Consider the following 14,829-nt stretch of genomic DNA (forward strand, 5'->3'; position numbering starts at 1 on the left):
ATTTTTTAATCATGTGTGTCCTGTCAAGATAATTTCCAGCTCTGTGCAGCACGTTACAGTTCATCGGAGACTGAATCATCACCTTCACGCGCAAAGCCACAGCCAGTTCCGTCCTTGAGCAGATCCGACGGCTTCAACTCAACTAAGTGTCCGTTGTCGAGATAATCCTTCACGCTGATGCCATTGCCAAGGAAAAACTGGACTCCAAAGCCTGGCTGACCGAACCAAGGTCTGATTGGTCCAGCCTGGACAGTGAACATCCTGCTCACGTTGTAAACGTGGTAGTTGTTGGGGAATTGCTTGTTGACATCGTTATCGAGGTTCTGGGGGTGGAGAGCTCTCTGGGAGAACGGAGCGGTGGCAGGGGAGATGTAACGGCCTGTGCATACTTGTCAGATTGTGTTAATTCCAAGAATCAGGCTTACTTACCAGTGTTGTAGCCAAAACGGTCAACGAGTGTACCGGGCATCAAGTCGACGTTAGCCTTGATGGGAAGCTTCTCTTCATCAAGCTCAAAGCCGTACTTCTCAGGGTAGATCCATCCTGCTTCGCGGCCATCAGGCCCTTCAGTAGAGTTATACCACTTCCCGAGGAAGGCATTTGGAGACAGTCCTCCAAAGCGGTCATAGCCAGTGACAAAGGTTCCCAGAGGAAGCTTCGTTGGAAGACGGCTAGGACCAAGACGCTTGTCGCCACAGATGTAGGCCTTTGCGAGTGTCGAGTTGTACCGCACATTGTCACCAGAGCAGTCGCACGTAGGTCCCCCCGCCACAGCCGAGTTGTCTCTAACCAGGTAATGGTCTTCAGGCAGATATATGGCCACAGCACTGGTCGCGAGTGACGAGATGAAGATAGACTTGAACAACATGGTGGAGGATGGTCAAAAGAAAAGAGGAATAATCTGAAGACTAGCTACTCTTGACCTGACGAGCGATGCCGTTCTCTTATATCATTACCAAGGATATGGGGAACTCACCCTTGCCCATCTTACCCAACCCTCTTCTTTCACATGCAGATTCAGCCTTCGACTAGCATATCAAGTCTCAAAATTTATCCCTAGTTTTGTCGCAAACAGACAGACTCAAGCATGAAGATCTCTCAGCCGTGTCTTAAACTGCCCTTGCTCCCCGCGCGGGGACAGGGGCCGTCATAGCACTAGGCCTCTGGCCAGTCGTTAGCTGCGGCAACCACCAAAGCTTCAGCTCTCAGAAAGACTAATAATTCCTTGATGCATCGATAGTTCTGTAACGCTTAGCATATCCAGTCAGCCAATGTCTCACATCGTCGATTTATACTGGTTGCTGCGCATGCTACCCCAGACAACTATCGACACAGTACTAGCCCAATCGGATTATGTGGCTGGCTGAAGGTCAAAGCGGTGGCTTGCGCAGTTGTTGGTACAATGCAAGCAAGGAATTGTTGCCATTGGTACTTCGATAATGGGATGTTCTCGATCTTCATCACGACGGATTGTACATCATTGATGCCAAGTCCACAGGAATGCGAGGTAGCGTACCGATAGTTGAAGCTATCAGGGGACGTGATGCATAGCTTACATAATTGCTTGTAGATCATGCATGATGAGTTACATACCTGGTAATAGCTTCATGGTCTCCCTGGACTAGTTGTCGGAGTAATCGTCGTCATCTGAATCGTGAACTGTTCTACCCGTCCATCAGGGTACCGGAAAATTTGTCTACTGAAATCATAAGAGACTAAATCAGTAGGCCATCTTTTGCTACTTAGGCCACACTCCTTAGACTACTTATCTTTATACCCTAAGAGTTCGGAGGCTAACTTTTCTGCTACCTAGTAGCCACCCTGAATGGCTTGAGGAACATGAGAGATTCTTGGCCAGGACACCCAAAAGGCCTGCCACAATCCTCGAGAAATTGGCTGCCAGAGGCGTAAGAGATGAAAATAGTAGATCACTTTATACTATCGAAACCACCGCCAGATTTATCGAGCAATTCGTAATCAGGCTATAGATTAATATGGTTCTTGAAAGTCTTTATGAGACCTGCTCGTAGCTAGGTTCCACTTCTTCTTCCTTCGACACAACCTTGGAAAAGATCACTCTTTGAACAACCATTGAGCTTTGATGTTTGACCAACATACCAATCTGTCTTGACCTGCACAAATTCATCTTGGGCGAGATAAGGGCAATTGATAACGTCAAATGTCTGACCACACCTCAGAGTATCAGATGAAATTAGTGGGACGGCTTATGTTCCTTAGATCGGATTTCTTAGGCTATTTATTTTTGTACCTTAAAGCTTAAAGGCTAAAGTCTGTTGTACCGACAGCGTCTGCAGGCCATGACATGACACTGGCGACACTCATATATGTACAATGGTAGGACCTGGTTGCATTCCTCGCATTCACGAGGGCCTGGGCGGCCTGCCCATTGTTCGTGGGCGCACACGTGATTTTCAATCAGGTTAAATCTTTCTAGCTCCACACGCCGATGTCGTTCTTCGTCGTCGATGTGGTGGTGGCCCGCGTTGCGGTCGACAATATCATTAGCCCTCTGTACCAAATGTCCCTCGTCCCATTGGGGGCAAGTACAGTTCTTCCATTCAACGCCGCAAGGTACTCCATCAAATCATCGTCCAGAACTTTACCTAAACTCTCAGACGTGTGTTGCGGCACTTGTCCGTCTCCTGAGAGACTCATGGCAAATTGATGATCTCGCTCAACTTGCTCCTCTGCCTCTTGCGCCTCTGCAATGATGGGAGCATCCGAACGTACAGCTCGTGCGATACTGAGAGCCATTGTATGGTCGAAGGCCTGGATGGCCACTGCCTCAAGCTCATTGTGATAAGCTTCAAGAGCAATATCCAAATCAGTTTTTTCGCCTGCTCGTTGCTTCCCATTCAATGACTCCCCCAATGCCTCAAGATCCTGACGCTGAAGCTCAAGTGCGAGTATTAATGATAAATCGTCCATGTCTAAGGAAATAGTCTAATGCAATTCGTTATGGTTAAAAAACGTGGACGACAATGCGATATCGCAACATTGGTCGATCTGGTGGGCCTCCCACGTGCGGAGTCACTACATGTGACCTCAATACTCCAATGAGACTGTGTTTACCGCGAAAAGACATGCCTTTAGTGCGGGAAACAATATCTACCTACTCATGCCATTAACATCGGGGTACTGGCGAAAATGGCTGCTGGGAATATAAGAGATGGAATTATTAGGACAGCTTATGCTATTTAGATCACAATTCTTAGACTATTTATTCTTATACCTAAGACTTAGAGGACAACTTTTCTGTTACTCGCTTGGTGCGATAGCTTACCAAGTGTCAAAGATATCAAGGGGCGCAGTCAACGATCACCCTGGACGCTGACTAAACTGCCAGCCGTCATCATTTAGCCTGTCCATTAACCTAAATTATGCCGAAATCTCAACCCTTATCATCTGTATCCTACGTCAATGCCGTCAAAATGAGAGAACAAGAACTCACACGCCATATCAACACTTTCCGAGCCTCCCACCCACAACGTATCAAGAGGAACAGACCGACTGTATCATGCTCCACCTGCCGTGCGCGTAAGCAAAAATGCGACAGGCAGCAGCCTTGCAGTGGATGCCAGAGACGCGGTTTGGAAGAATCATGCCATTTTGAATCTTTCTCAAAGCCAGCAAAGTCGACTTCGGCTGAGGATGGCAAGACACGTGTTCAGGGTGAACTTGGGCAAATGCGGACTGTGTTGCAACATCTCCTGAGCCACCCCTCCCAAGACCAATCAACGGATTGTGCCAAACAGCTCCTTGACAGCATAGATCAAATAAAGAATACTGTCAGCGATGATTCGTGTCGAGAAGCTGCACAAGTACCACCTGCGAGTCAGCCCCCAGACATCATATTCGGTACTGTGGCTGTGGTTTCCCTGCAAGATATCTTGACAGCCGTACCGTCTCGCCAAGTTTCAGATAAAATAGTGTCAACGTACTTCAACGCCAAACACGTCGTAGTTCCGTTCATCCATACGCACCAATTCCGGAGACAGTATGAAGAATTCTGGAAAGATCCGGCTTCGAGCGACCACCTTTGGCTAAGCATAATGTTTTCTATCATGGCTATTGGTGCTACTGTTTCCAGAACAAACACACCATTCTCAGGCACCCAAGCTTCATTGGAATATATCAGTATGTCAGCAAGGTGTCTCGTCTCTGGACAGTATCACAGAGCTGTGGAATTCTCAGTCGAAGCTTTGACTCTCCATCTTCATTCTCGATGCTTCCAACCAAAAAGCCAAGATATCAATCTGTCTCAATTACATGCCTTGTCCGTTCGACTTGCACATCAAAGATTCTACCATTGCGAGATGAACCAATTTCTTCAACTGGTAACTCCTTTCGAGGCCGAAATGAGACGCCGTGTGTGGTACCTCATCCAGTATTACGATATGTTATTTTCTCTCGAGTATGGGCTGCCTCCACTTATTCACGAAGAAACGTACTCCACTGGCCATCCCACCGACGTGCAGGATGACGACTTCGATGAGGATTCAACAATAGTACTGCCTAGATCTACCACAGAGACCCAGCCATCCCTGCCTTGCGTGTCCATGTCGCAAGTTTTACCCATCTTACGTCGAATCATATGTCATGCCTTGGGCTTCAACACCTGCAGCTATCAGGATGCAATGCTTATCAAATCACAGCTGGACGCCTGGTACCAGTCTATCCCGCCTTCTCTTCGTATCAGGTCGATCCAGAATACCGCTTTCACTGATTCTAATCATATTGTCATGCAAAGAGTCTTATTCGAGCTCATATACACCACGAGCATCGCACTCTTATATCGTCCGTTCTTGAATTCATTGACCTACAGTGACTACGAGTTTCAGACAGCCCTTGACATCTGTCGTAAGAATGCTGTTAGATCTGTGGGAGTCTATATACAGGTTGATCGTGAGATGCAGGAGGGCGGAAGACTAAATGGTGATCAACAAATTGCCTCAAGCCTGTCTGTAAATGACTTCTTGATATCGACCACTCTTGGCCCCCTTGAGTTTTTTGACTGTGTCGACTTGCCGTAAGTTTAACCTCAAATGATACGATACTTGAAGCTGATGTTCTTAAGGCCCATTGAGGGTTACTATGTTATGAATACGTTGCGGACAGCAGTACAGTTGTGGTCAGCAAGACCATGCGTCTCAGCACATGCACTTGAAAGCTCTCGACTGCTACAAGTAGTGTTAGCAAACATGTGTGTGATGAGCCCTAAACGGATTAGTATTTCTCACGACGTCCATGAAATGAATTATGTTATAAATCCGGAGGAAATTCAGGGGAATGGACCCATCGCGTTGGGATATAATCAGGAGGAAGCCAGGCATGAAGCCATCGGTCTTAATTATGAACTTGATAGCATCGTATGGCATGACCCATTTTAGATGAGAGAGGTCTCACGTGGCTAGGATCAAGGTCTCTTCTGATATATCGCCTGATTACGAATCTTTCGATGAATTTTCGACGATGCTTTTCGTGACGTGCAACGTGGATATTTAAGAGACTAACACAAACACTGGCTGCAGAAATTAAGCGATTAGAGGTCCATTTAAAAAGCCCCAGCACTGACTCCTTTTATTTTGTTGTCAAGGTTCAACATAAGCTCATACTGCATAGAGTGGGGTTCGAAGATACGGACATGTCGGAGTAAACAATTACCGCTTTGGGCAACCAGTATGTCCGCTCTTACGGCCGATGAAGCAGACATGAATAGTTGTGACTTAATTGGATATTCAAGATCACAAATGCAAATTTTATGTCACCACAGAATCTACAAATATCTAGCTATTAGTAAGTGAGTAAAAAGTATAAAGAGTGCAGTCGCATGCTCCAGTGCCATGACTTGAGCAGTCAAACACTCCATCCAAGTCTACATTATACTTATTCCATACATATCCATCATCATGAGCAGCCAAGCCATCCCTGAAGTATCCACCTCCCTTGTACTCAATTCTTTCAACGGGCAACTTGATTTGGAGAAGACTCCAATCCCAAGCCCTACGCCCCCCGGATCAGTCATCGTCCGCATTCTTAGCACTCCAGTCAGACCTCACCAGCGCGCTGGTTTTCACGGAAATAGTCCTCTTTCTTTCAAACCCCCGTATAACCCGGGTGATGGCGGTGTTGGTCGTGTCATCTCAGTTGGACCAGACGCTGTAGCTTTGAAGCCAGGCCAACTTGTCTACATGAGCAACTTTGTCACTGCCAGAGATGATCCCAACACACGAGTTCTCCTTGGTCTTCACGATGGCGGAGGCCCTGATCGTGATATCAAACTATTCAATCTCTGGCAGGGTTTTTGGAGAGATGTTGCTATTGTTCCAGCCGAGAATGTCTTGCCTCTCGATGAGAAGATTCTAGTTGATGAGTTGGGTTATTCCTATGGCGACTTGAACTACATCCAACGACTCTCCGTTGCGTATGGTGGAGTAAGGAATGCCGATCTCCAAGCTGGCGATACAGTCATCGTTGCGCCTGCCACTGGACATTTCTCTGGGGCAGTCGTCGAGCTGGCTGCTCAAATCGGCTGCAAAGTCATCGCAATCTCCCGTTCCGCATCCAAGCTCGAGCCCCTTACTTCTCGATTTCCCCGAGTAACCGCTCTTGAATTGACCGGTGACGAAAAGAATGATACTGAAGCTATTCGTGCTTTGGCACCTCAAGGCGTCGATGCTTACATTGATGTCTCACCCCCTGCTGCGACAGCAGCTCCGAATCACCTGACCGTCTCGATCAATTCGCTCAAAACCTTTGGTCGCGTAGTCTTCTTAGGCCTGATGTTTGATATCAAGATCAATTATGCCAGTCTCATGGTTCGAAGCATCACAATCAAGGCACAATTCATGTACACACGAGAGGAACTCGTCTCGTTGATCAAGATGATTGAGGCTGGAGTTGTCAAGTTGGGCAAGGAAGCAGGGCATCGGATAGTTGAACGTGGGTATCCTCTGGATGAGTGGGAAGAAGCTGTGGCTACAGCTGAAAAGGCTGTTGGGTGGGGCGAGCAAGTCCTTCTCTACCCTTCAGTGGATGTGGCCGAGTAAGAATATTGCATCGGGGTACAAGGACAGGGCTATTAATCCTTGATAATCCATGTCAAGCCAATTTCGCCCACATTCTTAGGCTGATACGTATAGTTCATAGCTCAAATCTCAGAGACTCTCTTCTCTTGTGAATCCCATCATCCAGTCTCTTAAACGCCTATCCCTTCTCTTAGAACCCGAATGGTAATGAATCCATGATGTCCATATTTTCCTCGGCCTCCTCTTCCAAGCATCGACTACATGTGCACTTGAACTGAAACTGCGTTTCGGCATATTTCTGTCTGCTTGACAGATCCTTCCGGGTTGCGAGATCAAAGTAGGTGATCATGCATTCTTCACCGTTGGATATGTCTCGCGCAGCTGTGTATACCATCCTGGCTTGACCATCAGGCTTGTGTGATACCTGGGAAGAAGTCAGTACTGGACGCAGCACTATTTAGTTAATTTCAACTCACATTGGGTAAGCATGAATGGTTAAACTGGGCGGCCCTGGGATACAGGGCGAAACCGTACGATTCACCTCGGGAAGTAGCATTTTCGTTCACGTATGGAGAACCCGTCGCTTTAGGATACAGGCCAAATGTGTTGGTTTCTTCCTTGCACAGCAGTAGGAGCATCTCGTCGGCAGTTAACATGCACGGCAGAACAGCAGCATCACTCAGATACTCATTAACCAGTCGCTTCCAGTGCGTTATCTGTTCTTCTGGCCACGAATCAAGGTACGCACAACACATATCCACGGCTTTCCAGCCACGCAAAAAGTGAGCTTCCCAGGAGTAGCGATGTTGTGTGACAGTATTTCCGCTGTGCAACTCGGCGTTCCACGTGGCGAGCAGACGAACCACATGCCAGAGAGTAGCAAAATTGTACTCGCTTTCTTTGCGACGCATGCTGTCGGCATTCTTCTTTAACCAGGCGCACTCAAAGTCATGTCGAAGTTTGTCGGCGGCTCGGCAGGCGATATTGCACCAAACAACGTCTTTGAAACAAGCTTCTTCACAGCGTACGGCACGGCCATTTTGCGGGACACGGCGAGAGCATGAGAGATTGCTGCAGATGAGCGGTTCGACATCGGACGTCACTGAAGGGACGATGGCATATGCTGTGTCCACCAGGAGAATGGTGCCTTCTCGGATGGAACCCGTGGCTCGGAGCAGTCTGCCCTTGCAAGGGTCCTGGTCTGGCACCAAGTGAGGATGGACGTAAAAATCCAGGTCGTGGGTGCTAGCCAAATTTGAAGGTTTCAAGGCGCTGCTCCTAGGGGCCTTTGGTGGAAGACTGGGCTTTTGGAACTCCATTGGCGCGGTTTTTGGTGTGGTACGGTCAAAGATAGAAAGGACAGAGAAAGATACGGTGAATTGAATCGAAAATGGAAAAGAAATTTGCTGGCAATTGCTGTCGAGCGTCAATGATCCAGAGTCTGGACCCTCGGGATGGTCGAATTCGGTTAGACAGGTTTGAGTCCACTAAGACAACGATACCATCGCCACTGCGATAAGGAAATTATTTCGGCGTAACCTTTTGCGGGTTGGGGCCATCGTAACTCATCTTGAATATCCTTTTATCAAGTATGACCGTGGTTCAAGGTTTGACATTGTCACGGCAGGAGAGACTGTAAGACGGTCAGGCTTAAACTTAAGACGTGAATAGAGTTGGAAGGTTAGCTTTCTACTGATAAAGAAACGAGACTGTGAATAACTGAACTACTGATAAGCCAAAGCTTTCCTATTACCCTTGTGCTGTCAGCGCAAAATCTTTATTTTCCGTCGAATTTTTGAGGTCATAGTCATAGATCCGGCCCCGTTAAATCGGCATTGCAATAACCGATGGAAGGGACTAAGTGGAGCGGAGCCATAAGGGAAGCTAGGGAGATGCCTCCAGTGACATTGAACCTTGTAACACGTGCACGAGGGACCCTTTGCTTGTCCATAATGAGGCTGACTGGCCCTCTAAGTACTCTGTGGTGACATCCCTGCAAGTATCCTGGTGGGGGAGTTTCGCGAAGATTCGGCAGTCGACACGTACACGGCCTGACAGCCAACAAACCAACCGGAAATATGCCTGAGGCTTCCGTTGACACATTCCACAACATTCCAATGCCACGCCAAGCTGCGAATACCCTCGCTTGTGCTCCCAAGTTTAGGATAGTCAGCCAGATAAGCATGGCCCATCATACGACCACGGAACATTTTATTCCCCAAGCCTGTAGAATCACAATGAAACCCTTTTGACGTCATTCATCACGGTTCACGAGAGAACATTACCGAAACTTCGTGACCTAGACCGCATTTCTCTACATTTTGCAATAAATTCACCTTATCTCAACACTAGATGCTACTTTTTATGTGATCCCTCTGTACTTCAATCTGCATTTGTCGTTCCCTTAGGTAGCTGCGTGACTCCTAACATTCTCCCACCAGCGCAAATGTCTCTCGCTCACCATTTAGTTCAACCGGAGGGATTCGACTATGAAGGCCCGGCGAATCCCAATTATGAAGGCCCAACACATCCAGATGTCTCTCCTGGTTTCGGAACGCCAAATATTCTCGACACTGATAGGTTTGAGTACGAATCCTTTCCCGACAGATCAAGCTGGCGACGCCTGAGTTTTGCTCCCATTGAGATCGTGCAAAAGCTACCCAATCTTGCTGCTTACAAGGTATCCGAAATTAAGCGATATGGTGAGTCAATTCATGCCAATTTGTATCTATGTGCTCTGCTAACTGTTTGTAGCTCAAGTAGCAACTGGCATAATAGCTTGCTGGCTCGCAGCTGGCATCGTCTTCGGTTTCGCCGCTCTGAAACCCATCTTGATCTCCGAGGGAATTTATTCCGAGCTCTGCGACAATGACCAAACGAAATTTGGACACACACCAGACTTTCAGGTTCCATGCGCTGCACAGGATATGCGATTGAACCTGCTTTTCATCTCAGCGTCAATCTCAGCCAATGTCTCTTCCCTCCTCGCGGGAGCTGCCCTGGATCGCTTCGGCCGTCGTGTATGCTGGCTTGTTTCTAGTCTTCTGTTGACTCTGGGGTCGTTATTGATGGGGCTTTCCTTTTCCATCCCCGGATTCCACGGCTATCTCGCTGGTAACATCTTTCTTGCTTTCGGTGGCACTTTTCTCTTTGTTTCCTCGTTCCAGTTGGCCAATGCCTTCCCCCTGTATTCCGGCTTGATCGTCGCTCTCGTTACAGGCGCCTTTGACGCTTCTGCCGCTGTCTTCCTATTCTACCGCATGGCTTATGAAGCTACCGGCGGTAGATTTACCCTAGACAAATTTTTCTTTAGTTACATTTCTGTCCCGGTGTTTATATGCCTGGCCGAACTGCTCTGGATGCCTCCTCATTCGTACCATACCCTACCTCAACTCGAGAAGAAGATTGAAAGCGCTCAGGATCGCAATCGTGACATTCATGCGTCGGATGATGAGATCGATGACACGAATGAACTGAGACGCGTTAGAAGCGCACGTGCTGAGCAACGGATAAACAAAATCGAGATGATCGAAGAAATTACCGGTGACGAAGCAGAAAGAGGAGCGAGGATCAGAGAGGAGGAAGAGAGACAGGAGACCAGTGGTGTTTGGGGAGTTTTACATGGAGTGCCTGCTCACAGACAGATGATGTCGCCCTGGTTCATTCTCATATTGCTCTTGACGATCCTACAGATGCTTCGCATGAACTACTTTATCGCCAGTGTCAGGTCACAGTACCGATACATGTTGGGTTCTGACAAGGCGGCTGAGCTCGTCAATGACTTTTTCGACATCGCTTTGCCTGTTGGAGGAGTTGCTTCGACACCTTTTATTGGTCTTTTGCTAAACAACTTGAGTGTTCCCAGTATTTTCGGCGTTCTTACAGTGTTTATCGCTGTCATTGGAGTTCTCAACTGTCTTTCAAACATTTGGGCAGGTTACTTTACTGTCATCACCTTTGTTTTCTTCCGACCTCTTTACTATTCAGCCATCTCGTAAGTAGTTTCCCATGTTTTCATCTTTCAGTTTCCATACTAATACATACACAAGTGACTACGCAACCAAGGTTTTTGGATTCGCTACTTTTGGACGCATCTATGGGACCATCACTTGCGTCTCGGGAATCACTCAGCTTGCTCAGTCCGGTCTCGACGCGCTCACCCACGGCCCGCTTCATGACAATCCAACACCTATCAACGCCACGCTGGGCGCTGTTGGTACCCTAGTCGGTATCATCCTTACCGTATTCGTTGCCATTAAGGGTAGGATGTTTGTGGAGAAGAAGGTTGAGATGAAAGCAGATGATGAGCGAGAGCGACTTTTGTCAAATGCGCAGTCAAACTACGGCACTGGACACTGAACGGAGCAGCAGTCATTCTCTCCTACCGCATGTAAATTGTGTGGTTCTCTTTATGAAACAGGTACTGTGGCCTGGCGATGGAATGTTTTATCTGCACATACAATTGTTAAATGTTATCTCATGATATCGGTTTGTTGGATCTTGGGAACGCAGAGTTGGTTGTCAAACAACTTTCCGGTATTGCTGTCAGAGTTGAGGGTTGTTTATACATGATCATGAAATAATTTGGAAGCAAGTTTTTGAGGCACATTGATGACTATTTAGAATAATTCACTTGATTACGATCTCGTTTTTGGACACATGCATCTCATGATCTATCGTTCTAGCTACACCCGTCTAAAGTTCGACCACACCCTCGGCAGATAAGAATCCCAAGCGATACAAGATATTTGAGAAGAAGACCATCACGTTCCAGAGACAGACATCAAAAATATGCTGCGCCTTATCACGTACCCAAAAGAACCCAGCCTGAACCTTTTGAGCGACAACAGTGAGTTTGTCAGAAACCACGTTGAAGATCTCATTGGCTTTCTCCAAAGCCGGATGCAGGCACTGATATCTACCATCTGGAGAAGGGTTTTGGATCTCTTCCTTCGGCGTCTTCGACTTTGACTTCTCTTCATTATGGAGATCGGGCATGTAGGCATCGGTCTTGTAAACGGTATACGCGTAAGAGGGGCCACCGCACATTTCAACTTTGTCTCCGCGACACTGGTAAGAACATAAATCATCTTCGACACGTTTCCTCTCTAGCGGGAGTCCGGGGGAGCAGAAGCATTTTGAACTGTGTCGCAAAGCCACAGGATAGCCCTCTTCAGCGCAACGGGCAGTGCAGGAACCTCCATTCCGGCTTCGATTTGGACCATATATGTCCACTTGAAGAAGCTGGGGAGTAAGGCGCGTAGATAAAAGGCGACCGAACTTGAAACAGCCGTGGGATGGTTTTGTGTTTGCGTCAGTTTGGATACTGGCTTGTAGTCCCGAGTTGAAGATGCTCCAAGTATTGACGCCGCCACAAGACCCTTCATCTCGGCAAGAAAGATTGCAATGGGATCCAACGACTCTACTGCTCCGGGGAATCTTGTCCCCACATGAGCATGTGTTGCCCTGCAATGCCGAAACCGGAAACTTCATATTTCTACACCTGGTAGCGCAGACTTCAGGTCCGGCATTGCTAATGTACACCTGAACGGCTCCCCATGTATCGGATCCCGTGTTGTAGCAGCCCAAGCGCAACACCTTCTTTGATACGATATTCAGGTCATTGCCATTCTCAGCCTGTTCCTTACGCCTGGGCTTGTCGTATGGGACATGGTTGACCAATCCAGTATTGACAACAGTCCAGGCTTGAGGCCCGGCGCAGTCAGCATATGGGTACCCAGGGCATGCAGATTTGCACATGGAGTCAGGGCGTCTGTGGCTGCGTTCGGGATAAGATTCAGCGCAAACGCAACTATTCTGGCGCATGGCAGCAACAGTTGACTTGTACCTCCGGCAGTAGCTAGCACAGCCCATAACTGTGTTGGTCTGTAAGCTATGTGAGTGATGCTCAGTAAGAGGCGGTTCACTCCAGCATCCATGCCACGTTGTCTCATGTTGTTTTGGAAGATCGAAAGGCCTCCCGCGCGGGTCCCGCTGAATGCCATCTGAATTGCCCGTGTGGTAGAGAGAATAATAAAGCGTGCTGCCTTTGGTTCCACCACAGTGACTTTTGTCATCCCCCTGGCATGGGAGATCGCAAGACTCCAAGTCAGACGAGTACGTGTGATGAGGATATGTTACGGCGCACCAGCAGTCAGATTCATGTATCAATGCGATAGGCTCCCCAATATCCTTGCAGCGGTTAACACACGCCCCAAGGAAATCTTTGCGATTGCTAATGCCCATGACTTGCCTTGAAGTCAGGGCACGGCTAGAGAAGCATTCTCCGGTTGGTTTCTTTGACAAGGAGGCAGGCCTCGACTGGGTTCCGAGATCATAAACACTGTAGCTGAAATGACCTCCGCACAGGGAGAGCTGGTCTGCAGGACATTTTATGTCGCAATGATCACCGCTGAGTTCCTCCAGTTCACCTGGGTATTCATTCGAGCACCAGCAATCCGTCTCTTGCAGAAACATGTATCTCTTGTTGGACTTCTCACAAAAGCGACGACAGGTTTCAGGGCAGTTTGATTGCAGACCCTTATAGCTGCTATCGTTTCGTGGTGGCTCGTTTCTGTAGCACCCAGGCCCGGAAACATGAATTAGTTCAGATCGATCGGTAGGGATATCGCTAGGGTTATGTGAATGGTCTTTCAACTTGGGTTTGTATCCTTCCAAATCGACCCCAACTCCACTGCTCCATACACTGTACACAAGGTCTGTGCGATAAAGTTCTTTTGTAGATTGAAGGGCACACCGGATGTCTTCGACCCGAGTGGAAGCCTTTGGGGGATTGTCGGTGCAGCCGCATTTGAGACCACTAAAGACAACAGCAGCTTTGCCCTCTTCGCCGCATGACTTGGCGCACTCACGACGCTCTTCTTCAGTGATCGTGATCTTGGTAAGATCAACATCAAGTGGCAAGCCTGGATAACATCCGAGAGGCCTGCTGGGACCAGCTGAAGGGGAAAGCGCAGCAGGCGATCCCGATTTTGGTGATTCCGCTTCATCTTGAGGGGCACTCTTTGAGTCGTCGCTCTTCCTTTTGGGATCAATGTTGAAGACAACAAAGACGTCTTCGATGCGGTCAACCTTTCTAAGCTTGGGTGCGTTCCATCCATCTAGACCTTGCGCTTCACAGCGATTGATGTCGACTTTGTTGGTGCTAGCAGGTTCATTTTTGGCGCAAAAGCAATTGTAGATGCCAAATGCAACAAAGTTATTACCTCGCTGGGAGCATACGAGGGCACACCTCTCGCGCTGTGGCTGAGTACTGGCAAGCCCACCAACAGTGAAGTCATCAGACCGTCCTTGGTAACAACCCTTCAGAAGGTTATTGTAATCATACTGGGCAACTGCCAGAGCCACCCAAAGAAAGAGAGAGGCGTAAACAAGAATGAGCCTCGCCATGGCATCCAGAAGAGAGTAATGTCGTCAGAAACAAAGGCAAAGAAAGAGCCTCTGGGTCCGGGAATGTTCTGTTTAAGTTTCCCGTCATCAATGGATTCCCTCATTTAACTCACAGACTGCTGTTGGTCGGCTTCGGGTTTATTATGGAACGTTTTAGGCAACACACCGGGTCTGTGCCACAAATGCTGGCTAGGATCATGTCTCCTTAACCAACAGATGTTGCTTGTTGGACGCTAAAGGGCAGGGTTGCGGATCCTCGGCTGCGCGGCTGAAGCGGTTCGCTTGGCATCTCGTGGACCAATTCATTAATCGCCTAATTATAGACTATGTAGGGTACGTATATCGGCTTGAGTAGTACTGCATTCAGCTT

The 14,829-nt window shown here is 48.1% G+C and overlaps 6 protein-coding genes across 6 annotated transcripts; 2 read left to right on the forward strand and 4 right to left on the reverse strand.

Annotated features, from left to right (window-relative positions):
- EDB82DRAFT_175494 (uncharacterized protein) lies at positions 1 to 1,011 on the reverse strand. The gene is made up of 2 exons (XM_025735318.2): positions 430 to 1,011; positions 1 to 379 (listed from the first exon to the last, which is right to left on the reverse strand). The coding sequence occupies exons 1-2, from the start codon at positions 866 to 868 to the stop codon at positions 54 to 56; spliced, it is 765 nt and encodes a 254-aa protein (XP_025586037.1). The 5' UTR covers positions 869 to 1,011; the 3' UTR covers positions 1 to 53.
- Positions 1,012 to 2,242: 1,231 nt separating this feature from the next.
- Positions 2,243 to 3,282, reverse strand: EDB82DRAFT_499777 (uncharacterized protein; the record flags this gene model as incomplete). The annotated part of the gene is made up of 1 exon (XM_025735319.2): positions 2,243 to 3,282. A coding segment is annotated over one exon (417 nt), but the record flags the coding sequence as incomplete, so codon positions are not given.
- A 425-nt stretch (positions 3,283 to 3,707) lies between these two features.
- Positions 3,708 to 7,070, forward strand: EDB82DRAFT_545726 (uncharacterized protein; the record flags this gene model as incomplete). The annotated part of the gene is made up of 4 exons (XM_065609443.1): positions 3,708 to 5,050; positions 5,099 to 5,224; positions 5,741 to 5,817; positions 5,878 to 7,070. The coding sequence occupies 4 exons, from the start codon at positions 3,708 to 3,710 to the stop codon at positions 7,068 to 7,070; spliced, it is 2,739 nt and encodes a 912-aa protein (XP_065464892.1).
- Positions 7,071 to 7,154: 84 nt separating this feature from the next.
- EDB82DRAFT_175505 (uncharacterized protein) lies at positions 7,155 to 8,590 on the reverse strand. The gene is made up of 2 exons (XM_025735323.2): positions 7,526 to 8,590; positions 7,155 to 7,473 (listed from the first exon to the last, which is right to left on the reverse strand). Exons 1-2 carry the CDS (start codon positions 8,366 to 8,368, stop codon positions 7,240 to 7,242), a joined length of 1,077 nt encoding a protein of 358 aa, XP_025586041.1. The 5' UTR covers positions 8,369 to 8,590; the 3' UTR covers positions 7,155 to 7,239.
- Positions 8,591 to 9,142: 552 nt separating this feature from the next.
- Positions 9,143 to 11,707, forward strand: EDB82DRAFT_499786 (major facilitator superfamily domain-containing protein). The gene is made up of 3 exons (XM_025735324.2): positions 9,143 to 9,751; positions 9,804 to 11,043; positions 11,099 to 11,707. The coding sequence occupies exons 1-3, from the start codon at positions 9,496 to 9,498 to the stop codon at positions 11,406 to 11,408; spliced, it is 1,806 nt and encodes a 601-aa protein (XP_025586042.1). The 5' UTR covers positions 9,143 to 9,495; the 3' UTR covers positions 11,409 to 11,707.
- EDB82DRAFT_499787 (uncharacterized protein) lies at positions 11,708 to 14,515 on the reverse strand. The gene has a single exon (XM_025735325.2). It carries the CDS (start codon positions 14,457 to 14,459, stop codon positions 11,745 to 11,747), a length of 2,715 nt encoding a protein of 904 aa, XP_025586043.1. The 5' UTR covers positions 14,460 to 14,515; the 3' UTR covers positions 11,708 to 11,744.
- Between the last annotated feature and the right edge of the window lie 314 nt (positions 14,516 to 14,829).

Source organism: Fusarium venenatum, assembly GCF_020744135.1.
Source record: "Fusarium venenatum strain MPI-CAGE-CH-0201 chromosome Unknown EDB82scaffold_2, whole genome shotgun sequence".
In the NCBI taxonomy this organism is placed as follows: Eukaryota; Fungi; Ascomycota; class Sordariomycetes; order Hypocreales; family Nectriaceae; genus Fusarium; species Fusarium venenatum.

Excerpts from the sequence above, each read along its gene's own strand:
- EDB82DRAFT_499786 (XM_025735324.2), top strand. The coding sequence starts at position 9,496 with ATGTCTCTCGCTCACCATTTAGTTCAACCGGAGGGATTCGACTATGAA. Across the intron at positions 9,752-9,803 it reads ATCCGAAATTAAGCGATATG|CTCAAGTAGCAACTGGCATA; the intron begins GTGAGTCAATTC and ends AACTGTTTGTAG. Across the intron at positions 11,044-11,098 it reads CTTTACTATTCAGCCATCTC|TGACTACGCAACCAAGGTTT; the intron begins GTAAGTAGTTTC and ends TACATACACAAG.
- EDB82DRAFT_175505 (XM_025735323.2), bottom strand. The coding sequence starts at position 8,368 with ATGGAGTTCCAAAAGCCCAGTCTTCCACCAAAGGCCCCTAGGAGCAGC. Across the intron at positions 7,474-7,525 it reads ACCATTCATGCTTACCCAAT|GTATCACACAAGCCTGATGG; the intron begins GTGAGTTGAAAT and ends ACTTCTTCCCAG.
- EDB82DRAFT_499787 (XM_025735325.2), bottom strand. The coding sequence starts at position 14,459 with ATGGCGAGGCTCATTCTTGTTTACGCCTCTCTCTTTCTTTGGGTGGCT.
- EDB82DRAFT_175494 (XM_025735318.2), bottom strand. The coding sequence starts at position 868 with ATGTTGTTCAAGTCTATCTTCATCTCGTCACTCGCGACCAGTGCTGTG. Across the intron at positions 380-429 it reads CCGTTTTGGCTACAACACTG|GCCGTTACATCTCCCCTGCC; the intron begins GTAAGTAAGCCT and ends AAGTATGCACAG.